The 27,404-nt window shown below is 33.5% G+C and overlaps 1 protein-coding gene across 1 annotated transcript in view; it reads left to right on the forward strand.

The window, feature by feature from the left end:
* Nucleotides 1-634: 634 nt before the first annotated feature.
* Nucleotides 635-27,404, forward strand: part of LOC149419555 (uncharacterized) — a 278,820-nt gene continuing 252,050 nt past the window's right edge. The window contains exon 1 of the mRNA XM_089638390.1: nucleotides 635-1,164. Within this exon, the coding sequence (XP_089494516.1) occupies nucleotides 1,110-1,164 (55 nt within the window). The 5' untranslated portion in view covers nucleotides 635-1,109. The remainder of the gene's footprint in view (nucleotides 1,165-27,404) is intronic.

The raw sequence follows: 27,404 nt of genomic DNA on the forward strand, positions 1-27,404 counted from the left end.
TAGTATTAACTTCCTTTTCAATGATATTTTTTAACCTAAGAATAATTATTTTTTCTACCAAAGAAACACTATTCATAAAGTAATAAATTTGACTTTATTATTATAATCGCTGAATAGCAGGCACAGATAAAATGATAATAATTAAAAAGTGTTTTTACTGATTCAAGATTCTTGACTCTGAATTTTTATTTGCGAATCGGAAGGACATAGTCATAATGTTGCATAATTTAATTATCTGTTGTAAAATTCTGATCTTTCAGAAGAGGGGTTTTAGCGGTCCACGTGCTATTACTATTATTATTGCGGCGTGTGTTATTATTTGAGTAAATTCACTAATAACTTTGATAGAGCGTCGAGCAGGTGGTAATGTGCGCTTTAGGTCGCACGAACGGATATTTTGCTTGCATTGCAGCGAACTGGCGACTGCTTGAAAGCTGGGTTAGGTAGCTACTGCTGTTTGTTGCTGTTACTGCAATTGCTTGGTAAGTGCCGCGTTACTGAGCCGGTGGGTAGCCTCTCGGGGACCACACACATGAAATTAAAATACAGTCACGATCAGCTGTTGGGGCCTGTGGAAGTGAGGATAGGGGAGGGGAAACGCGCGAGCGGCCAATCAGTTGCTCCGGTTTCTTGGTTGCGGACGGTGTCTGTACGATTTTCTCTGTTCACTTCTGCGCGGGCTAAGCGAAACTCGCGAACGTAAAGTTTATTCAGCCGAAACTTCGTTTCAATTAGACATTCAAGTCTCGCCGGCTCTTCCACGGTCCCCCGCCTTCTACAGACGCCTTACAATCGCCGGGAGAGTTCGTTTGCTAATTAGCGAGTTTTTCTAGCGTCCTTATTAAATTTCCTAGTTAAAAGATTTGGCGAAAAGTCGCAAACTATCGAGTTCCAGCTTACCTGCGGAGTTTGTTCGTCTGCACCGGGATTTCATAGTTTGGAAAGATTTGCTCTGACTGTTCAGTTGCATTCCTCATTCTGCGGGCGACCGAAATAAAGTGATTTCTTAGTTCAGTGGCGGGAGAAATTCTGCTGGTAATATCGTCAATAATAAATTATTGGCAGTTGAAGTTTTGTCGTTCAGTGTGCGATAACAACAATCTTCAAAGATGTTCACCGCCGCAAGAAGGTCATTCACCATCCTTGTGACATTGCTGATTGCAGGTATGTACCACTTTCCATTTATGAACAGTGTATTTCAGAAAGACCAAACAGAACTGTTGTCGCGCGCTTCGAAACTTTCCAATTATTGTTTAGCGCGACAAGTAAGAATTCGAAGACTTACCTACATCGCTTTTAGTACAGGTAATTTCAATAAGTTTTCATCAATAAATTATCATTGCCGAACCGTCATGTAGGTAGGTACTAAAACATTTTAATACCCGTGTCTGTGACAGTTGACTTATTTTTATCAAGAATATTAATCTTTGAAAACAGTGACTTCAAGGAAACCTAAGTAACAATAAGATTTCACAGTTGATTATTTTATTAAAATAATCGTGAACTTTGAGCGCAGTTTTTACCTTATTTTTTGGCATTGATGTTTTGTGAACGTTTCGCTCTGAAAAAAAAACATCGTCTGTTGTCCCATGTACCTATTTCAAGACAGCAAAAAGTCGTACGTAGTTTATTAGCACTGTGTTGCCAAATAACAATTCTCTATTCCACAACAATAAATAAGTTAAATAATGGCAACCATTTTACATGTACGCAAGTAGTGCTGTAGATGTGGCCTGAAAAGAAATACAACTGTTAACACTAGAGACCTGAAAAAATTGTGTTTGCGATAACACTACTTTTTTACGCAAAATTCGTAATTTTTCGCGAATTTCCGTATTTTTACGCGATTTTCTGAAAGTAATATCTATCTCACTAAGGTCGGGTTGTTTCGGAGAATTTGAAAATTCATCAAATTTCAAAGTTCATTATCAAATTCTGTGAAAGATTTTTCAAGTTCTGATTTTTATTTCAGTTCTATCAAGCAACTAGCCTATAATGATATAATAACAGAACTTGAATAGGAATTTTACAGAACCTGAAAATGAACCTTGAAATTTCATGAATTTTTCACATCCTCTGAAACAACCCGTCCTAAAAGTGACAAGTTGACGATCATTTCAAATTTATAAGCTGTGATTAATTTTAGTAGATGAATAAATAAAAAAATGTTATTTTTTGAACAAATTACTTTACTACATAAGACTAAAAATCATGAAGGAGGCAAGAAGTGTGTGCCAAGACAGAGTTGTTTGGCGGTCCGTCCTCTCTGCCTACCCCTGCTGGGAAACGGCGTGATGGTTAGTTAGTTAGTTGACTTGTACTTCTAATAAAAAATCGAAATAAATTACAGTTGTATTATTATAAAATTTTGCCTATTTTGAATGGAAATATATTTTAGATTTTTTTTTATTTTGATACACTTGAAGATTTTTTCTGGGACATTGAAAAAATGAAATAAACTAAAATGTAATTTTTTTGGCTTTCTATATATTTAGCATAATAGATACTAAGCATTTCGTTTTGATAACGTCAAAAATACTGCATGAATATCAATTGAATTTCGCCAAAAAATGACGTTAATTTCGCCAAAACAACGCGAATTTACCGGAAAAATTACGCAAATATATCATTTTCATTCCCTAGTAATAACAAAAAAATCATAAAACATTAAAACAGGATTTATTAGAGAGAGAGAATACATTTTTGTAGAACCACTGGTTTAGGATCAAGGCAGAATTAAACCTCTTATCGAGAAGGTACAAAATAAGTTTTATAAATTAAAATACACCGAGGTTCATAGTTCAAGTATTGTTAACCTAAATTTTTTTCTTTCCTTTATCTTTTTTAATTCATACTTTTATATTATTTCGATACATAATTATTAACACTATATTTTTTCGTACCTATTTACTGGCTAGTGACGGATTACATGACATTACATTACACGACGTTACTGACATAATGTACAATATAATTATGATTAATGTACTACGTTACTCGACACAAATAATAGTATTTTCTGTGTTAATGTATCTAATCAATATTATTTTTATGAGTGAACTTTATGTATCTTTTATCTGTCTATCTATCTATATAAATAAAAATGTAAATGTTCGTTTGTTCAAATTCTTAAATCTACGAAAGTTCTTCAACGATTTCTTTGAATTTTTGACAATTTGTATGTATATAAAAAGCATACGCAAAACCAGCTGAAGGTATATAAACGAACATTAATATTTTTATTTATGTAGATAAAAAAGAACGTCAAATAAAATATATGGTTTATAATAAATTAGTTAGGTATTTAAGTACCTACTTACAAATCTTACCTCTGTGGACGCTTTCCTCGTGGGGCCTCAGGGAACCAAGGGGGAGTGGAAAGGGGAGGTGAGGTCACATTAGTGGAGTCTATACTCTGGGGGCCTTTGGAACCCAAGAAAGAGGGACTTCTTATGGGAAACCCCTTACCGCTACAGGATTCTTCCGGGGATCCATTGATCCATACGCGGGAAAACAGGGAACCTCGGGTCCTGGAAACAAACTCAAAGTAATGAGGTAAAATGGGAGAATGGGAGCACAATGGGCCCATGTCGCGGGTGCTCACGGGAAATATATGTATAGGTACTGTATCTGCTTTAGTACAAATGATATGATTTCAGAGGAAATTTTGGGTTTAATTTATTAAATAAGTAAGAAAAAATATAAACGTATGCTTTTGGGACGCGATGTTTACTACCGTTATGTAGGTTTAGTTATATGCGTATTTGCACATTGTTGAAGAAGTTTAATTTCAACGGCTTTTTTTACTAACCGTTAAAATTTGTCATAAACTTAATGATGCTAGTTCTGAATACTTTCGGTTCACGGGTAGGCAGGCAATCGTGCCAAATATAATTATACCTTTCGTAGTTTACGAACAATGTGGGTTAGAAATTAGAAATTCCGGCTTGAAGCGACCACGACCTGCGAATATTCTTATAAATTCTCTCTTCTCAAAAAGAAGTTTCTCCCGAGGCTATTAATTATATTGTCTTGGGGATACTGTGTGAAGAATTTTTATAAAGAGAGGAAAGAATGAGCCAGCCTTGAATAGATTCGTGTTGTTGAAGAGCTTCAAATTAATATCACTGTTTGACGCGTCTCCTGTTTGTACAATTGTGCACCAAAGAGGGTTAGGGTTAGAAGCAATATTAAATTACAGAACGGTGTTCTTTCACCGGGGTGATTTTAAGGCGATGCACTACGTCGTGTAATATTTTAAATTGAGCCGCTATCAATAACAACCCTTACGTAGATGGCGATAAGGTTTAAATTCCCGCTTAACACCATACGCCTGTTTTGATTTATGCAAGAAAAAAACATGGCCAAAAAGTGCCTTTTATTTTATTTTGTGGATGTTCAGGCATAAATATTTAATTTTTTTTCGATCATTTTGTAACTAACTTAATTTGCCACATTATACAATAAAATAATTACCGAAAATGGGTTCGTAAGTATGAGATTTTGAACTTTAAAGCAGTTTTCATAGGCCTTATACATTATTTTTTTCTGGGCTTATAAAAAGACTTATCTAAAAAGTACTCGATTATTTCAAAGGCCAAGAAGTATTCTACTTGCAGTATTTAATTAAAGCATCTGAAACATTTTTAGGCGACCAAATTTTCAAACCAAAAACACATGATTTTGCATTACTACGTAAGGCATCGCCTCAAGAGTATTTTGCAATAAATAATGAATGCAATTGTTTTTAGAAGGCGAGTTCAATGTAAAATGCAAAAAAAGCAGTGATGATTTTCGTCTAACTTTTACACTAAAAACCAGTTATAATGAGCGTGCGATGTTACGCAGATAGGTATTGTTTGAGTTTAACAATGGATATATTATTAAACTGGAACACAAAGCCAAGGCAAAACAAAAAATATTAGTTTGTGATGTTTTCCGCGGTGCAGCCGACCGCAAACGCGAAGGTTTTTTTTTGTTTATTGCATTCATTCTTTTTACCGAGAGCCGTTGTAGATCTCAAACTTCCCATCTCACTCAACGAGTACACGAGGTAAGTCTACACACGACTATAAGTATGTACTTAGTGCTTAAAGCAGTGACGTGCGATGCTTTGTATCAGAGAGATATTACTAGAATTGAGTAAAAAATAATATATCAATAAAAAAAACATCTTACATAAATATGTAATTTTACGTACTACGTAAAGAACAGAATTTAAATAAAATGATGTCGGTTTCAGGCCACACTGAGAAAAATGAGTACCTATTGCTAATTTAATAAAAATATCTTCAAATTATTGATAATCCGGTTAATCCGATTGCAGGCCGTTTTCTGATAAACTTCTACTAAATTCGTAATACATCGGAACATGTATTCATGCACCTGCTTGAATAATATATAAATGCTAGATAATATATAATGACGAAATGCGAAAAATTTTATGAACACGTGTTCCGACATCATGATAACACGTTCATATTTTAATGAAAGTTAGTAGGAAACCCTATCAATTCATTCGTTGAAGGCCTGCAATCCCGTTTTCAACCAGATTACGAATAATTTGAAGAGATTCTTAATAAATTAGCAGTATTCAATATTAGTATTTTTTTTCCTTGCATGTGATGACTCCATTCACTTACTATTATATAATATGTAATGTCTTTGGACACTAGCGCCATTTTCCACTTTGAGTGTCGATACATCGAACTAATTTAATATGTAATGTCTTTGGACACCAGCGCCATTTTCCACTTTAAGTGTCGATACATCGAACTAATTTAAATTTTAATAATAACTATATTAGGTTTCATTGGCCAGTCTTTGAACCAAGGCTTCGAAAAATTTTACGTTAAAGTACTGGTACAGTACAATACAGTACCTACCCCGATATATGGCAGTTAGGCATGGAACTGGCAGAGGAACGATGAAATTAGACTGAATGCTGTAGAAATGAGCTCCCTAAGGCGTAAGTGTGGAAAAACCATGTATGATCATGATGAGAAACGTGGAGATCAATTGAATCCGTGAAGTGAGCCCGAATACTTGAGTCGGGCCATGATGTCAAGATCAGAATAATAGAAGAGCTTGTATGAGACGATGCATGAATGCGAATTAGGCAGGGAGTCTTCGAGTTATCAAAGCTGGAGGTAGCGTGTTCAAATCCCGGCGTGCGCAAGTAATTTTTATTTGATTAATTTGTGTTATTTAACAAATTAATTATTTAAAATAATAAATAGTGTATTTGCGGCACGTTTCAGTGTGGAAGATACTCTCAGTATCGCCCTGGTATTAGACCACCATTCAGAATTGAAAAATTACTTGAAATGGCTTTGGCCGTGTTTGGTGACCAGATCTGAATAGCCAGGTACTTCTCCACCTTCCTCTTCCTCTTCCTCATCTCCTTCCCCTCCCCACTACCTTCAGCCTCACAACCTACTCCAACTAGGGATGCCATAGTCTCACTGGCTCCAGACGGTTGGGAGCAGTTGGAACCCTAGTGGGGTTTCACATAAAAAAGGAGGGTGTGCCAAGACCGAGTTGTTTGGCGGTCCGTCCTCTCTGCCTACCACCTCGGAGAAATGGCGTGATGGTTAGTTAGTTAGTTCATTTCTAGGAATTATTTATTCAGTCAGAAAACACAACTTTCGAACATCATTCGAACGTATTTCGTATATAGATACTAAATTGTTATCATGGTGGCGTGATTTGCACCTCGTGATAACGCTTTATTATTTTTGTACACCTTTATTACAGCACTTTTATACATTATTCTATCAGGGGTATTGATTGCCATTATGTAGATACGCATTACACTGAGATATAAAAACTGGCAACATTTGGAACAGAATTAATAAAAAATAAATGTATCAATTTATTATAATACAAATAATTTAATGATTTGTATAGCATTGCTGTTGCGAAAATTGATATATATGTACATGATATTTCATCAAAATGACAATTAAACATACCTTTAAAAAGTGATTTAGAGTCATTAAATGGGATGAAACAAAAACTAGGTTAAATAGTTACTTATGTGACCTATTTAACCTAGTTTTTGTTTCATCACTTTTCATGACTTTATATCACTTTTTGTAGTGTATTGAACTGTCATTTTGAAGAGATACCCGGTCACCGTAACCATCCACAAAGAAGATTTCGATATCTCCCAGATACGGAGAAAAATGAGTATTGCCAATTTATTAAGAACCTCTTCAAATTATTCGTGATTCGGTTAAGAACGTGATTGCAGGCACTTATCGAATGAATTGATAGGTTTCCTTATAAACTTTTATTAAAACATGAATCACGATGTCGGAATACGTGTTCATAAAAATCCTAATATTTGAGAATTTCGTCATTATATATTATCAAGGCAAATGCAGATGCTACACGAGTTCTGATATATTAGGAATTTACTAGTTAAGTTTTTTCATAAAACGGCGTACAATTGGATTTACTGGATTACGAATACTTTGAAGCGATTTTTAATAATTTATTTTTTCGGAATAACTTTATTGAGTAAAACCTCAAATTGTAATATTTAATTATTGAAGACAATATTAGCGATTTCTAAACGAACATCTGAAACAGAAAAATCAGAAAAGGATACGGTCACATCTAGGACTCGAACCCAGGACCCTTGTCTTTCCGGGACACCGCTCTACCAACTGAGCTAATAAAAATGTGCGGTGAAAAAATGAAGACAATGTTGGTAGTTCTTATTCGAAGCATGATACAGTTAAAAGTGACCGAGGAGGATAGGGTCCCATTAGCTCAGTTGGTAGTGCCAACTGGAACAGATGATTTCATACTAGCACAAAACCGTGACAAATTTCCGTATAACTGAATTATTGACACATCAATTCCAATTTTGAAAATGGTACTTAAAAATAAACCCGAATCCAAACCAGAGTTAATAATCACATAAACTTTACAAGATGAAAACTGAGAAATTTGGTTTGTAGTATCAACAAATTTTACAATTTTCAAATACAGCGTAAAAATAATAGTCTTGCATAGTATTAATATTATTTAGGTAGGTACTGGATTTGAAAATATTGTTTTTATAATTCAGTATATCAGTTACAATTTGGGAAATGTTAAAAATTTAGGAATTATATTGTTTTTACTGTCCTCTGACTAGCTACGTTTTCTGCTGCGTATAGTCACAATTTTTTGTTGTTGTTTTTTTCATTTCTTTTGATCAGAAAACTGACTGAAAAAACATGTAACATTATTTGACTATGCGTTTGAAAAATTACAGAGTGACACTTAGTTTCCTTTATTAGGCCCTGGTTTTATATTATTTCGTGATTCACGAGGTAAAGCATAAATAAGCAATTGAAACAGGCGCGTAAGTCTTTGTCACGACAATAACACGGCAGATAATAAGGAGTCATTAGTTTGACGAATGTCACATAAAAAATTCTATCCTCAGTTTGACGTTTCTGAAACTCATACCTTCTTATTCATAATATATAATACGGAGGGAAAAGAACAGGTTAGTAGAAAACGTTACTCATAATCACATGCATGCGTACTGTGCAGTATTAGTGGCCGGCAGATTTAAACTAAATTGACTATTTAGACTATGTAAATTGCCTGGCCCCCAGTATAAGGAGTATAAGGGACGCTTTGCTATCGTATTAAAAAGGAGATCGCGAACTTCGTTTTAATCTGGTTGATTTGACAAATATCAAAATTTAATATAGAAAATGTAAAAAAGCAGTAATACCCATTGGCAGCACTATCAGATGAATATTTTAAATACGGAACGCGTGATCAAACTGGACAAATTTCGAAGCAATAAAAGGAGACCGGGTCAATGTCAAGAAACGTGAAGTTAGAAACTAAACGCGATATGCGAAAACGACCGTGTTTTTTAGGATTGGAACAAAGTAGTGCCTGTCTAAAATGATCTTGCATGAATATTATTATGAGTAAATATTTTAACTCGAGCAGTATACGACCCTCTTCACCAGCGCTGCAGTGGCGTATTAGGGAATCTTTATAAGTAAGACTGATAAAGTCTACCTGAAATACGCCTGAGTATGAAATAATAATAATCACTATTTTCAAGGCAAGTATTAGATGGAATTTTTTTCCATTTATTTTACTTGTTTAATTCCGGAATGTGAGGAGGCTTGTGAAATCCTAAACATCCCGTATGGTGTATATATATATTATACATATACATCCCGCTAACATTACGGCGCCTTCTAATAGGCAACATTCATTCAATCCAGGATTGAAACCACATAATTTTAAGTTTTCTCCACAACGCGATTTCGCTTCAAAATGAGGTTATCTTTCAAATTCTAAAAGAATATTTTGATTTAGAAAAATATTTTTTTATTTTTCGCACCCTATTATTATGTGGTTTACTTTTAAAACCCCGATGTCTTACGCGCTAGTTTAACGTTGGCACGGTAAAGCCGGCCTTGGGCCTGATATGACACTTTCAATCAAACAAACGCTATGCTAATAAGTCAATTTTTTCACTGTTCTGACCTTACGCGGCGCGTAATATTTACACTGGCTGTAATTGTTTATTTCTTGGGTTTTCCCACGTTAATTGAATAATTTGATAATCATTGATTGTCGATGTTGATTGACTGATCTAAGACTAGTTCATCTCGTACGTCAATCTCAATCCGAATGGTCGGTCGTGACTCTGGCTATCAGATACTAGTTATTGATTAGGGTTTAATCTTCGATAATTATCAACATAAACCACGCCATATAATATTATCTATCACCTAACGTATGACTGATTATTATAACCGATCAGACGAGCGCCAAAAACATCTAAACGTAAAAATAATATTATATTTTCATTGTTGTTATTTTAAATGGTCCACGGCGTTGTCCGGGCTTTGCACAGAGTTTTTCGAAATCTAATATAGACAGTGACCTTCCTTTCGTCTTGAAAGTCAAGTGCAAAATTTTATCAATTTCGAAATAAGACTCTAGATTTGAATACAAATCAAATACACGCCGCCCGCTCGGTGTTCGCAAATAGATATATTTTCAGATACTAACCAATAACCCTAGACTTCAATTTTCTTGTAAAGAAAACAATGCAAATACACACGGCAATATTCATTAAACCATTTATATGGAATGCAATAACCTCGTCTGGTATGACGAATGTGTTCAAACATTTTTAAAAATTGTCTACACAAATCTTCTAGAAAGATCAGCCCCTCTAGTCATTCCGGTAATTTTGTGTGTATTTTTTCGTAACCAAAGCACGCATCTTTAAAATAATTTCGGTTGTCTGTGATTTGCGTTATTCCTGCGTGAAATTTAGTTCAATTAACTTAAATTTACTATGAATTTAGTTCACATTTAAAAAATCGGAACTGATTGTGTGAAGAATTCAGACAAGCGAGAAAGTCAATAATTTCATTCTGTAGCGACTTTGGGTACAACTAGTAATTCCTACATAACAACCTCATGGTATAGATTTATCTTGATTGAAAAAATAATTATTCAGTTTCGTCAAGTATTTTGGTCTTAAATCAAAATTTAAGTTTTATTTCATCAAATTTAAGTGAAAAAGGCCCTCACAGCCTTTCCTCTTCTGATCATTTAAAAAAACATGATTTTGCATTATTTTGCAATGCATCGCCTACTGAAATTTTCAAATATTATTCCTTTTTGCTGTACGTCGTTATTTGTATTCCAACATCTTTAATTTTGTTAGTATTTTAATAAAAGAGGAGGCGTCTTAAGGCGATGCCATACGTAGTAATGCAAAATTATGTGTTTTTGGTCTTTTTATTAGCCTAGAAAAAATAATGAAAGGCCTATGAAAACTGCTTTAAAGTTCAAAATCTCCTACTTACGAACCCATTTTCGGTTATGATTTTATTGTATAATGTGGCAAATTAAGTTATTTATAAAATGATCGGAAAAAAATTAAATATTTGGTCCTGAACATCCACTAAATAAAATAAAAGGCAATTTTTGGCCACGTTTTTTTCTTGCATAAATCACAACGGGCGGATGGTGTTAAGCGGGAATTTAAACCTTATCGCCATCTACGTAAGGGTTGTTATTGATAGCGGCTCAATTTAAAATATTACACGACGTAGTGCATCGCGTTAAATATAATGTACAAAGCAAGTTTAGTCGTGATCTCATGTATCACTCCTTATTTCTTTCATCTTCCAAGCGCATGTTAATTTTAAACGTTTTTGAGGTTTGTTTTGGGCCTAGTAAGTTGTCAGAGTAAATAGAGTCCGACGCAGACAATTTATGGAACCCTCGGGAGCCAGAGAGATAATAGCAGACCAACATTACTTCTTGTAGCAGAATGATGGAGTACCTACTCCTTAAAAATATACTAAGAAATTACACTTTTTCTTCTACAGGAAAGGTAAAAAAACATAAGGTTGATGAATTTTTTTTAGTTTTATTTCATATTGGGCTTCCTCCTTCTTTAGCCAACCTTTCGAACAGCATTACAGTGTCCATGATCGTAGTAAATATGTAGATTTTGATGAAGTGTGTTTGTGTACGTAGAAGTGACACAGTGTTGGGCACGCTAATCCTTTTAGAGCCGGTATTTCAGTACAGGACATTTTATTTTTATTTTTTTATTTTTTTTTATTTTTTTTATTTATTTTTATTGATACATTATTTTACAGTATTTCATATCTTAATTCAGTAATGTTGGCCTCACTGGGTTATTTACCCGTGCTGAGGCCCCCATTTTAAAATATACGAATTTATACATTTAAACAAAAAACAACATTAAAATAAAGATAAATTTAAACTAAAAATTAAGATTCGAAATTAAAATTTAATTTTCACACTAAAATAAAAATATTAAAAGAGAATGGAAATCGGCATTTATAATGATTTATGTGTTTGTGCGTGTTGCGTGTTTTATTTTTTTTTGTGTTGCGTGTATATATTTTATTCTTTTATGTCATAGAATTTTGGAAATATTGTCTTTTTTGTTCTTTAATTCATTTTTTTATTTTGTGTTTGAATTTATTTTTATTTTCCTCAATTTTTGTTTCAAGTGGAAGACTGTTGAATGCTTTAATAGCGTGGTATTTATGGTGTCTTTGTCCAAAGGTAGTGTTTACCGTTGGAGTTTTTATGTTTTTTTTATACGCTTTTCTGACCGGTCTGTTAGTGATATTTTGTGTTTGTTGGGGTTTGTTTTTTTGGTCGAAAATGTAGTTTAGTAGAGTTTTAACATATAATTGGCGTACATCAAGTATGTCACAGCTTTTAAATATTTGGTCTGTGTCGGTTAGTTTATGTTTTTTGAGTATTACCTTTAATATCGTTTTCTGTGCGATTTCTATTTGAGCGGTAGCTGCGTTTGTTGCTCCTCCCCAAGCAATTATTCCATATTCTATTATTGATTGGCATAGTGCATAATATATTGTTTTCAATTGTTTTATTTTATATATGTTTCTTATATTTAGGAAAATGTGTATTGTTCTGAGGAGTCTATTTGTGATTTGTTTGATGTGATGTGTCCATCTAAGATTATGGTCAATTACGATTCCTAGATACTTTATTTGTTCTGTTTTTTCTAGAGGGGGGCAATCGCAGATGTTGGTGTTTATGCATTCGTGTATTTTTATGGTGTTTGTATTGTTTTTTGGCTGTCCTGTGTTGGTTATGCTGTACGTTGTGAATTTTGTTTTCGATATGTTTAGTGTGAGTGTATTTGAGTCCAACCATTTTTTCACTTGCGTGATTCCTAGATTCGCTATGTTATAAACCTTATTCCAATCCTTAGATTTAAATAGTAAAATTGTGTCGTCTGCGTAACTAATTATTTCTCCATCTATTTCCATGCTGCAAAGTTCATTTACGTAAATTGTGAAAAGAACGGGCCCTAGTATGCTTCCTTGTGGAACTCCGTATGTAATCGGCAGTGGTTTGCTAGAATATATTTAATATTTGCTAGAATAATAGTAATTGGACGAATACATTGTTCTAGACATAGATGGGCAGGATATCTCTGCAGGACAGTGTCTTTCCCCCATCACCGCGCCCGGCCGCATTGTCCGCGTATAAAATAAATAAAATAAATAACTATAAATAACTATAAAATAACTACTGGTATAAAATAACTACTATTTTTCGCGAACTCGCTCAAAACGCGCGTCGTCGTCTATACATTTTCGCAGCGTTCCGTATTTGAACTACGATCGAATTGTTGCATTGTCCCATTGTCTTGTCTTGCACGATCTAGGCTATTCACGGAGCTGGAACGAGACAATAATGTCCTGTCTTCGGTATTGTATTGTCCTCGTGTGAACTCGCCATTATAGTGACGGGAGAGGGAGGATTTCAAATATTATCTAAATTCTCATAACCTGGAAAATCGGTAAAAAAAGTAAAAACTTTAATGTTTATGTGGTTAATTACTTTATTTACTAGTTAGTTTTATAAAATTCATTTTTAGTTAAAATTGGTACCGCTTTAAGATCAAAATCGTATACAACATACTCGAATTTCTTATCTAAACAACATTTCACTGAAGGTCGGGAGAATAATTTGAGACATACGCATATCGCGGTGAATTTGAGTTATTATGTGTTCCTCGTTTAGCCAACGTTTTGGACAGCATCACAGTGTCCACCATCAGGGCAGACGTGTAGATTGTGGTGATTTGTGTACTTATGTAAGTTTCGCCTGTCGATCTCTTAGGGTCAGTATTTCAGTATAATTATTAGTTAATTTAATGTGGTTTTCGACGTTTAGTTTTAGTACAGCCGTCGTCTCTAGATTAATACATAGTAATAATAAAAATTATAATAATTACAAATAATTTGAAGAATTTTTTTAACAAATTAGTAGTACTTATTTTTCTCAGTGTATATATATACCTAGTTAAGAAGCGTATTCACGACCAAATTTTTTTTAACTCTAAATAATATTTGAATGCATATTCAGTAATATACTGATAATCTACAACATCTACAGTGGTGACCCTGCGTCGATCTCTCTCTCTCTCTCTCTCTCTCTCTCTCATGACTTTAAATAAATTCACAGAGCTAGAGCTAGGTACTTATTTATAATTTTTTTAATTCTAGCCTATTCCAAGTACTCAGATAGAGGTGTATATATTGTTTATATGCGTGAGGATGCGTCATATGGGTGTATGTATACATGTGCTGTTATATGTATATAGGTATGTCTGCTGCTATATACACATGTGTGCTTGCATGCACACATATTAAAAATTATATACATAATTATGTACATTTTTACAATCTAATGCTAATTTACTTCTTTCTCCTTTCTAATTTCTATCTTCTACTTTTTATTACAATTTTTCCAAAATTTTAGCTTCATCTATAGTTACTAATTTCATATGTTTACACTAGATTTCATATTTCATACAAATTAATTACACTCAATTGGTCACCATGAAACAGGCAGCCGCCTAGTATGGTGATTCATTATATCTACTCTATGTAAATTTCATAATAATGTAACATGTATTAAATAAATAAATAAATAAATAAAAATAAAATTCATTACAGAATCATCGATATTTATAACTTCGTCGATGAAGAGAATAAAAACAAATTTCATTCTATTTTTATAGGCGCTCGGTTCACTTGGCATTTCACTTCGATTTTTCAGTTGGTTGATTGCACACTCTAGTTTAACTATATACATCTTTGTGTATGAAAGTATAAAGTATTAAAAACGGTTAAAAAAATCACTTTCACCTCGAAATCTCACTTGTGTCGCGAGAGCCTGTTTTAGAGCTTTGATATATCCATTTAAGGCAATTCACCACGTCGTATAACATATGGAATCGGGCCACTAACAATAACACTGCTTATGTAGATGGCCATAAGGTTTATATTCCCCCTTTTCACACCAGACGCCTATTTTGATTTATGCAAGAAAATAAAAACACAATCCTGAGATAATCGCATTTTAATATTTAGCGATTTTGGAAAGGCTAAGTGGATGAATATCTCTAAAATATATATTTTTTAATATTTTATAATTTAGATTGAACCCTTAAGTACCTTATCAATGCACAATATTAGTTGAAAGCAATAACAGCAACCTTTAATTAAAAATTTACAAAAAAATGAGCCGGACTTAGTGGTTTTTACCAGTCAATAATGACTTAGTGTGCTTTGCTTGTTAAGATTATTGTCAAATTGTTGACTGTAATGCTGCAAAATAGCTATAAGATTATTTTGATTATAATATTTAATTATTAAATACCGATTATTATAAGAAATAAATTTCTTAATAGAAAAAAAGTTTTTTTTTGGCAGTTTTTTTATTAAAATAATAATAATTACAAATTATTGTTGGTACCTACTGAAATTCAGATATTCAAAGCTGCAAAAGAAATATTTATGATAATAATAATCACATAAAAATATTATGACGAACATCAGAAATAAAAATGTGTGTGTTTAAACACACATATCACAACATCACAACACACATCTAAATTAAATAAAAAAGATTATAAAAACATTAATCAACGTAAAAATAAGCAATGTTTGTAATATTTAGTAGAAATAAATATGAAAACCAAGAATGCAATAAAATTTTTAATATTTTTATTACAAATAAAAATAATTATAATTACCAATCATTATTGGTGTTTACTGAAAGACACATTCATAATATTTTATAATAATAAAAAAAGGCTTTTAAGGGATACGTATACGTGTAGACATGTAGGTACGGTACACTCTACTCATCTTCAGGATAGAATCAGAAAAGCTGGGCTCGGGAGCTACATTTTTGATGCTACTTAAACATGGTATATTTTCATACCAGTTATGTAAGGCTGGTGGAATAATATTGGTCTAACATAGTTTTATCAGGTCATTCTTTTTTGCGACTGATATTGGAATGGGCTTTGTATAAAGCTTTGGTATAGTAACATTGCTTTGCTCTTCGATCTGTGCACGTGTTATTTTATTTCTGATTGATCGTGAAAAGGAGGCAACGGAAATATTCTTGTAGTCACTTGAATAGTCATACCGATATTCTATAATGTTTGGTATTTTTTTCTGATATCGGAAGCATTTAACTTATAGCCATTTGAAAATGTTGGAATCCTCATCAACCTTCTTATTTTATATTGTCATTTCAATCAACTTTTTCAGATCTAAAAAAATCTGTAAATAAAACTTCTTTAGTTTCATATGGAGGCTTTTTATTTTTTTGTTTGTAAGATCGAGCCATTTTAAAAACGTTGATCCATTCGTGCACACTAAAGATATCCAAATGTTTTGTTTTGTTTTCAACTGCACTTTGCATTGAGTCTACTTCCATAAATGAATGACCGCTTTCAAGACATTTTTGTTCTTTTTATCGAAGGAAGCAAACACTTTGTGATGTGACATTATATAGCACTAATAAGGTGTCTGCTCTTTTATTTCTATCTCTTTCACTTGTGTATTTTATTTCTATCTCTTTCACTCGTTGTTTTATTTTCTTCTATATATATTTATTTATTTATTTATTTATTTATTTATTTATTTATTTATTATTTATTTATTTATTTATTTACGGACAAATAGTCCATTAACAACATATTAATTACACGAATAAGTTTTATAAACAGAGATGACAGTGAAAGGAGAGCATATATAAATGAGGAGCGAAGACAATAACAATGACAATAATAATATAAAAGTAAGAATGGGAGATAATAATAAGTCAAAGCATGAAGATGGTTCAAAGGGCATTAGAAATTAGACATTGCGTATTGACTGTCGAAAGTCATTTAGGCATATACCACAAAATTCAATGCTTTGACTTGACAGTGAGTTGACAAGTCTCGACATTCTGGACAAAGGAGAATGGTATCCATAATTGGTAGAATGTTGATTGACGAACAGCAATTCATTATTTCGGAGTCTACGGGAAGGGATGTTGAATTGGATAAGTTGCAACAAAGCAGGTGAGTCTGTAATACCATTGATAATCTTGAATATGCAAATCAGATCAGTGTCCCTTCTACGTTTCTCCAAAGAAGAAATGTTTAAAGTTTGTTCAACTTCATCATATGAGTACTCTCCTCTTTCAAGACCCAACCTCCAAGCGATTCCTCGTAGGAAGCGATGTTGTACGGATTCTATGTGACAGATGTGGACAGCATAGAAAGGAGACCAAATAACACTAGCGTATTCAAGGTGAGGGCGAACTAACGAGCAGTAAAGAGTTTTAAGGGTACTTATATGTTTAAAGTCAGAGGTTATTCTATGAACGAAGCCAAGTAGTTTAAGTGATTTGTTAACATTGTTGTTAATGTGCTCACGGAAAGAAAGTTTGCAGTCTAGAGTGACCCCAAGATCCTTGATAGATGTTACAGTAGATAAACAAACATTGTTTAATTTATAATCAAACTGAATAGGTTTTTTGGTTCTATAAAAGGACAAAATTTTACATTTATCAACATTAAGTTCCATGCAGTTTATTTTGCACCAATTATTAAACGAGTCAATATCACGTTGAAAATGTAAGCAGTCAAGGTAGGATTTAATTATCTGAAGAATCTTATTATCATCCGCAAAAAGCCAGAAGCGTGTATGAGAAAAAACTTTGGTGATATCGTTAATAAAAAGGTTGAAGAGAAGCGGGGCCAAATGAGCTCCTTGGGGAACGCCGGACGTTACGTCAATGTTAAAGGATTCAAAGTTGTTTATTTTAACCCTTTGTTTTCTATCGCTCAAGTAAGAGCGAAAGAATGATAACAACGGGTTTCTAATGCCTATAGCATAAAGTTTGGCCATGAGAATCGAGTGATTTACTTTATCAAAGGCTTTGGAGAAATCAGTATAGAGTACGTCAACCTGAGTGTTGTCTTCCAAGGCTTTAACAATGGTATTTGTAAAGGACAATAAATTAGTTGTTGTAGATTTCGCCGATCTAAATCCATGCTGTTCATCAATCAGAACATTTTTGAATATAGGAGTGATTTTCTTTGTAATTATCGACTCAAATATTTTTGGAATACAAGATATAATTGATATTGGTCTGTAATTTTCAATGTTTGACTTGTTCCCGGACTTAAAAATGGGTCGAATATATGAAATTTTCCATGAATCAGCAAATGTTCCAGATGAGAGTGATAAGTTGTACAACATACAAATTGGGTTAGATAATGAATATTTACATTCTTTTAGCAAGATTTCTGGAATGCCATCAGGTCCGGTACTTTTTTTGTTAGAAAGTTTACTTAAAGATTGGTAAACCTCTACAAGTGAGATTTGGCAATCATTCAAGTCAATGTTGTAGTCATAGTTGAGTGGAGGGATGTTGCATGAGGCACCAGAATATACAGAGAAGTGTTTAGCAAAAAGGTTGGCGATGTCAAGACCGTTAGTAGCATGAGTTTCATTATAGTGCATACTAGAAGGAAGATCATTATCAGTACGCTTTTGCGCAACAAATTGCCAAAATTGTTTAGGGTTTTGCAGTAATTTTGACTCAGTAACTTCTACATAAGATTTATAGCATTTGGCTGATTCGATTTTGGACAGTTCCCTTAAATGAGAAAATTTTCGATACAAGTTTAAGTTGCCAGTGTCTTTAAATAGCTTATGAGTTTTCTTTTTTTCAATTATTAACTGTTTGAGTTTTGAGCTAAACCAATTTGGAAACTTGGGTTGATAGTAACATCCCTTAGGAACAAACAAATCTATAGCGCGTGAGACGCATTCATTAAATTTAAATACAGCGTCATTAATATCAGATTTTAAAAATAGTACTGACCAATTAATCTGGGAAAGAAATTTGTTCATATTAGAGTAGTCACCATTAAGATATTTGTAGTGATAAGAGGCACTTGGTTTCAAAGAATCTAATTGGAAGAAATTAGTGATGTTAATAGAGAGAGGTGGATGATATTTATCTATAGGTAACAAAGAGACATCAGCTTCACTTACTATGATATTTGGTATGCTAGAAAAAATTAAATCTAGGCAAGAACCTAGATAGTTAGTGACTGGATTTATTTGAAACAGATTCAAGTAGGCAAAAAAATTTACAATTTCAGTAGCTTGTGGGGAAAGATTACTAGTAGGAGTTTTGACACCTTGGTTGTCGTTCAGCCACAATATTTTAGGTAAATTATAATCGCCACAAATAAATAAGGAATCAGCGTTTCTAGAAACATGTTCAGTTAAAGCAGTATGTGACTTATAGACTTCTATCGAAGAGGATGGAGGAATGTAAACACAACCGAGTACAAGTTTTTTGTTACCTAATAGAACACATAGAAACAATTGATCAGACACATTGTTAGATGACTCTAGAATATAGCAATGGTATTTCTTGTTTACACATATCATCACTCCACCACCTTTACATTTCGCAGAAGAAGTAGAACGGTCACTACGAAAAATGTTATAGTCAAAAAATCCCAACTCAGCAGATGAGATATTATCGGAGAGCCATGTTTCAGTAAAAAATATAAAGTCATATTGACACACACTGACGTTACAGCGAATGGTGTTCAGTTTTGTGTTTAGGCCACGAACATTTTGGTAGTACATTGAGTAGGAATTATTCACAGAACGATTGATCAGGTTCAACCTAAAAAATTAATCCGAGAGAGTTCACGTCTTTCAGCAGCCTGGCGGGCGGGGCAGTCCTGAGCTCCAGTATTGTGAGAAGCCGGTTTCCTGAAGAAGGTGCAGGTGGCGCATACTGGTGATGTCACCTTATTGGGGCAGGCATCACGGTTGTGGCCAACTTTGGCACAGTGGGGACAGGTAGGTAAGTCAGTTTGGCACTTTGAAGCTGTGTGACCATATAATTGACAGTGGCCACACTTTAAACTATCTACCCAGTCTCTTACTCGGTGTAGTTGCCAGTCTATGGCAAGTTTAGTTCGCGATATTAAAGAGTGACGCACAGATGGAGGGACTCTAAAAATGTGGATGCAGTTTCCAGTGCGAGGGCCAGATTTATGGGAAAAAGACATGATCAATTTTAAGTTCTCCAAAGATAGACCAGTGTCGTTGGAAGATTGAAGATGAACGGCACTTATAATTTCCTCTGCCGAAATGTCTTGAGGGAGGTTGTGGATGGCGATGCGAGGGAGGCGATTTGGGGCAATGGTTGCTTTTAATCCCGCTTCGTTAAGCGCCGGAGCGTTCGCGAGTTTATCTGCCTCAGCAGAAGTGCTGGGGTGTATTAACACCCCACCATTTTTTAGTTCTCGCATTCCAGTGACTCGGATGCCCAGTTTACTGGGATTGATAGCATTTTTCAGCGATTTTAGGGTCGACTCGGAATTGTCTGTTGACTGGTGAATTATAACCGAAGGTCTGGCAGGTCCTGGAGGAGCATTATTTCTGGTTATAGGTGGCAGTAGGGGAAAATTTTCCAGTTCAGCTCTCGATTGATGCTCTACAGTTGAGATTTGAACACGATTGTTTATCTTCCTTAAAATTCTATTTTCACCGGAAATTTCAGCCATTTTTGCCGCCATTTCGCTAATTACACCTAATATAGTTATAGTCTTTGGATTCAATTTACTCATTTGTTCTTTGCTCAGTTTCGTTGTAGCATCATTAATACAGTTTTGCATCTGTTTTACCGCTTCCGTAGCTTTGGATATGTATATCTGGGGATCCATCTTGAGTTTTGATTGTAAATAACAATTTACGAAAAATTTATTTATCACAGCTTGAATCACCGTCTACTTCAAAAAGTGTCTATGGTTAACTCAACTGTCAAAATCACTTTTAAAACTTAAAAATCACGTAGATTATTAAGATAGCGAAAAACTAATTTACGCAGGAGAATAAACGAATATTTCTCCACAAAATGATGTATCACATATATAAGATATCACTCTTTTACTGCACTTATTCACGTAAGAAGAACAGCTAACAGCAAGTAAATGCGCTTAGAAGTATTGTTGTTGCCATGAAAAAAAAAAAATATATGTGTCTGTATGAAAATAACTTTAGTTGATATAATAAGCCCTGACGAAGCTTGAGCTAAGCGAAACCTGGTTGGCTGTTAATATTAATTCAAAATAAAAGTGGTGTTTGTGATATTTTCGCCTTTTCACCATTTTCTTTTATTTTTATTTGTTTAAAACAATATAAAATTTTCTTCTCTCTTGGCTATGACCGATATTTAAATTTTTTTTTCTAAGGCTTTGCATATGTGTTCGCAGGGATGGAAAATTCCTCCCCTACAACACATAAGCCTCCATGAAAATTGGACCCTCTTCTTTGATATCTACAGAAAGCTACTTAAAGCTCTCTTGTACTATATATCTTTATAGACATATGTACTTAACTAATTAATACGTTATTTACGATCTTGAACGCAAATATACCCGTATTTATATTGTAATTAAATTCCATCAAACGTTGTGTAATTTTTTTGATTTATGATATAGGATTTTAATTACTTTCATTTTTGTGGTAACCCTCTTGGTTCTGATCGAGGTGTTGAGTTCAAAGTTGAATTAGTCTTTCTATTGCAAACCTAGACTTAAATGAATTTTCTGAATGAGCTAACTTTCCTATTGTAATTATTCTGATTCCCTGCACCCTAACAAAGTCGTAGTTAAACGCTGATAAAAGATATTATACATGTTTATTTGGACAGGTAATTTAATATAACTCAAATGGTTAATTGTTAGTAAATTTGATTTTGGTGAACTTTTGTGTCTGTGTGGCACCACTCCTTTATGATTCTGCTGCTATAAGGTACATGTAAAGATTGATTTAGTAGGTTAATGTAATTAGTTAATTGCATATTTGACGAACTCGGAATAGCCCATTTGCTGGCATAATTTGGCTCCAATCCTCCATCAAGTAAACGAGATGATCGGGAGTGGACTAGAAATTTGCACAATCCTTTGACACGGCTCCTTGATTGATACCTAAGTTATCGTGTCCCAAGAAGCCTTCCACGTCATCATGTACTGCATTCAAGTTTCCCCCCGGGTCCCGATACCCCCAAATTCCGACCCCTCCTTGGACTACAATTTACTTAGGGCGAACCGGTTTCGTCCTATATACAATCATATACTCACGGTTGGTGTGGACTTACGGGTCGTGAATCCTCATTCCACGTTTAAGAGAAAATGCGAGGGTGGTCTATAAGACCTAAAATGCAAGCTGTATGCAGGTCCGCATTCTCCAGTAAACAGTACATACGAATAAATATATGTATACATACAGTTTGGGAAAGGTTTATAACTCGCAATACGAGGCTATCTACCTCGCATCCCGAGCTCGGATCTCGCGCCAAGAACTCTGCGAAGCTCTAGGTCTGGTAACCGAATATATACGTACTAATAAGGTGATACTAATAAATACTAGTAGAATAAGGTCATATTTGATAGTTTGTTTTGGAGAGCTATCGAACTCCAAGCTTTTGTTTGTTTGGTTTTGACGTTTTTATTTAAGAGAATCGTCATCTCTATTTGGTTTGGTTAATGGTCTTGTTGTAGGAGCGACCACTGCCTCCTATTGATGAACTGTATTTGTTTTGAATTTTACCTCCAGGGTTCAACATTAATTTTTGTTCATCCTATCCCGTGATTTTCCAATTGTTTCAAGTGGTTGATTGCCACATTAGAGAGTACTCGACCCTCAAATATCTCAGGCAACTGATGGGGTTTTGTATGAGCACCCAATCAATAAAATTCAAATGTTTCGTATAATTATTCGATATAAATCTGGCTAACCCGTGATTTTTCAATTGTCGATTGTGAATGATAAGTATTTGTGAACACGCATCTTCCAGCTGTTTCGGGTAATTAATAAAATCCTTTGTGACTAACTAATTATGGCCAAGGTCGTTTTCAAACTATGCGGTTGACCCAATTCTCCAGTGATCCTTTGTTTTGTAAACAAATAATATAAACATCTCCTGACACACTAACCTAAATGTGAGATTTGTTTATTTTAAAATTCCTTAGAAGTCATTTGTGCCTCTTTACTGATTCAGTTATGATACCGTTTATTGTGCATAGTTAATTTTAATTCCTTTATTGAAGTTAAACTATTTATTTCATTTTCCGAATTTAGTAAATTTACTAGGTTAAATGAAGAATAAATATAAATATATATTTAAGTACACATATCTCTATTGTCAAAATATGTTAAAAAGAGTACATATATTAATAAATAGATATAAAATATATGATTCTACATAGTCTGGAATATTAATAAATACATATTTTCTTTTTCAATAATATAGATATGTTCTCGGGTAGGTATTAAAAATCGCTACCATTTCGATGTTTCGATTAATAAATAAAATACATATATATAATTACATTACTCATATATATATTCTTTATATACAATATTTTATTTTATATTTATAAATATATATACTAATATACAATATACATATATTAATTTATAATTCTTTGTTTTGTTGTTTTAATTTAATATTCAATTGATATACTTCCACTTCACAGCCCTTCTGTGTCTCCTGGGACCTGAAAATTATTTATAAAAGGAAAACTCACCCACGTCAAGGTATTTCCGGTCGGGTAGTACACAACAACCTTGATGAAGAAATCCTACCTAATTAATTGTATTTTTCAACTAATTTCAAAATAAATCTTTTCGACTATTTATTCCTATTTAATATTTTATTCTCGCTTGAATCGTATAAATTAGCTGATATTTAATTTTTCTTCCGAACGAAATCCTAATTCAGAAAACCCGTTGATTTAATAACACCTTTCTAGTTTAGGCTTTTGAATGATAGCTGTTTCAAATTCTTTTTCGAAATGATAGACTGATGATTAAAATTCCGGTTAAAACGACAAACACTTTTAACACTGTCGCTATACGCACGATGGATTTTAATTGAACAATTTATTAATTCTAAATTTCTTTTTATATAAATTGATAAGAAAATTTATTCCGAATTGTGCAAACTTTTAATTAACTTCTTAATAAATTAAATTTTTTTCCTCTTACTATTAATTTTAGAACAAAGGTTTAAACGTTTATTATTATCGAATCCTTTTTTTTTGTTTTTGTGTTTCTTTTAACCTAAGATGAAGTATTTATTACTATTATTATTATTTTTTAACCAAATTGACGTTAAATTATAATCTATTTTTAAATATCAATACGCGATCACGTTCACTTTAGATTAACGATAACAAACTCTTAAATTTAATTTGAATGTTTTCACTTTGAATGAAATAATTATTTTTAAATTTTTAATTAATTCACAATTCACTTTTTGCACTTCACTTAACACTTTTAAGCACTGAGTTTAAATTATATTTATTTTCACTGTTTAACCAAATTAAACTGATTTAACAAAACTTCACTGGTGGGGTTTTCAGAATTTAGAAACTGAATTTAAGACTTTTTACAAAACTTTCTAAGTCCAGGTACTTGTTCAGAATTTAACACTTAGATTATTTCACTAGAATTTTACCAATAGACGTAGTACTGCCATGTAACAACTTTTCAAACCCTCGGCGCGACTGACCTCCTGACTGATGAGTTCCATCTTTTATACCCCTCTCAGGTTCCAAAAGACGTATCTGAATTTCTCTTGATGCTTAAATCTATCTCCTATTAACTCGTAAATCCAAACACCCCTTCCATCAATCTCGATTGTCCTTCCATAAGATGTTCTGCTTTCCGGCTCTGGGCGGTAGTTAGTTTTTATCTCACAAATCTAAGTCGATAGGGTCCGAATCGGGTAAGTCTGTGTTAATCGCCCAAGCTCCCTTTGTCCTCTGTTCATACAAAAATGTAGTTAAAATCTCATGATTTTGCGTTCCTTTTTTTTCTCAATTCGCGATAGGTCCGTCCTCAATAACATATATATAGATCTCAATTTTATGCATCTCGTGCGAAATTGTTTAAATCCATGCTGAAATCTTTACTACGCATTTTTGAATTTCGATTCGTCTGAATTCTACTCAATTTTATTGTCCCTTATATGGGCTTTTCCATTTTCACCAGTACATTCTCTCTTAATGCCGCAGATTTGAATTTTTCCTTATCTTCTTGGATTTTCTTTTATCCGCGACGTTTTCTTGCACAATTTCTTCTTGATTCTTATGTCATTTCTCATAACTCTTATAATTACTCATTTTCCAAGTCGTATTTATTAATTTCACGGATAAATTCGAATTGTATCGCTTTTCTCCACATGGATCATTTCCTATCTCCGTTCTTTACCCTTCCTTTTATCTTTTCTTCACTTTTCCCGATGTGTGTGGTCTCCTGGGAAATTTCATACTTCATTTATTATTAATTAATATATAGTTTTCCACACTTCTATGGGAGATATACCTAATTAGACTCTGGGATATCTGTCATTTTTATTGCCTGACCCAATCTCCGCCCAATTTTCTATCTTTCTCATACCAGGATTCACATAAAACATATGCATTGACATCTGTTTATGTTTAAAATTTTGGTACTAGACTCGTAAATTTAGTTTAATTTCAAACCTATTAATTTTAATCTCTTTTGACTAATCTAAATACTTCCATAAGGTCCACGTTAAAGTTAATCGCTTTTCTAATCGTTTATTACCTTAACGTAAATAAAAATCATGTTCGGATTTCGATTGTTTACCCTTCAAAATATACATGAGACCGCCAACCTTTTGTCTTGTTTCGATCCCTCCGTAATATTGGGTAACTCTAATATATATCTAACCTAATAATTATGTAAAATGTCTACTTTTCCTAAATCTAATCTATCGCTATATGTTTAATTTTACTGTCTTCTTCTAATACTCAATTTTCATTTTCCTAGAACCTTCGTAGCAGTCCAAAATCTCTGTATTATCCTTCCATTCGGTCGCCGCACTTTTCTAAAATGTCTATTTTTTTTGCGAGATTTTCATTCAAAATTGATTTACCAATATGTCCGTTTCATCTTAAATTGATAACGATTAATTTCCATTGTTTCCAAAACTCTCATCTCTCTTTAGTACGATTTTTATCGAACATGACACCCTCCTTCTATCATAAATAATTGTACTACAGTTGAAAATTCTGCCAGTGATTTTCCTTCGCTTTTCCCGTCCTTTTTTATACTATCACGTTTATAGTTTTTCCATTGCATTTTCGTGTGTGTGTTTTTCAACTTGTAAAATCTTCAAAGCACTCGATTTTCTATGGTTCGCCATCACCTAAATGTCTCGGTTATTGTAAACATTTCCTAGAGTTTGTCGCCTTGAACGTCAGTGTTTATACCATAGTGCGTTCACCTCTAATTTTTGTGGGAACGGAAATGCAATTAATTATCTTTTTTTAATGTCGGGTCCAAGGTTCAATCCTTTGTCTTTCGTAGACGCACCCCCCTTCGTTCACTGATTGGTTACTCAAAATTTTATAGCTCTTTGTTCAGATCTATTGGTTGACAAAATTCAATATTTATTTATAGGCCTAGGAAAAGGGGAAGTACCAGTCGTCCTAGACGATTTTACGACCTCTCTGCTTTCGTCCCGGAACCTAGATTTAATTTCAACTATTACAGGTGTCTACTGCAAGCAAGCTGGATCAATTCTTTCTCCGCCAGATGTCGTTAGCATGTCCGTTTTCATAAATAATTTGCATATTTTTTTGCAGCTATGGTTTATCTGTTTTTTTTCACTGTGATTTAAAGCCTTTCATCACATGTTTTACAAAGTGTATTTTTCATTTGATACATTTTTGTTCAATAACACATATGGAAGTGTTTTGGATGAAATGCAGGAACAGCGCGGAAATTTGTATATTTCTATTTTGTCCACAACAAGCATCTGAAAATATGGATACTTCAGTGATTTGCGGTGGGAGTTGTTTTAAATAAAGGGCCATGCATGTTCCAATTTCACAACTACCCTTTATTTTCTGTCCAAAGGTAACAGAAACCCTTATTTGGAGGTGCCGCATCATATATTGTAAAATTATACAAATTTAACTTCCGCAAATAATAAAGTAAGCTCACTTGGGAGCAAGGTAAATTGGTAAATTAAAGGTAATTGCAAAACACTTTGCAAGTCACATGTTATAGACATGAAATTAGAATCCTCAATAGCTCTTTTTTTATCTTCGTCTTTGGCTTTCATGGATGCAGATTTTCGGTTTTGGTGTTGTTGATAGTTATCTTCAAGGGTTTCCTTTTCTGGGGCACCGGCCTTGTTGTATACTGTACAGGTGACGCATTGATCTTTCTTTGGTTTGAAGAAGGACAAGTTATAGTTCTGGCAGAATATTCTTCGGTAAGTTATAAGACTAACAGGATTGTCATCACCGTCTTCTGTACACTTCCCTTCATACAGCGCATGCATTTTTCCAATGCTTAGTTTGGAATCTAAATATTGCCTCTTTGTGAATGTCCGTGTATAGTGGCTCTCTACTGAAGGAAAGCTTTCAATATGTTGCTTCACTTTTAAAAATTTAACGTCGT

This window comes from Hesperophylax consimilis, chromosome 12 (assembly GCF_061612785.1).
Source record: "Hesperophylax consimilis isolate HC1 chromosome 12, BYU_Hcon_1.0, whole genome shotgun sequence".
Taxonomy (NCBI): domain Eukaryota; kingdom Metazoa; phylum Arthropoda; class Insecta; order Trichoptera; family Limnephilidae; genus Hesperophylax; species Hesperophylax consimilis.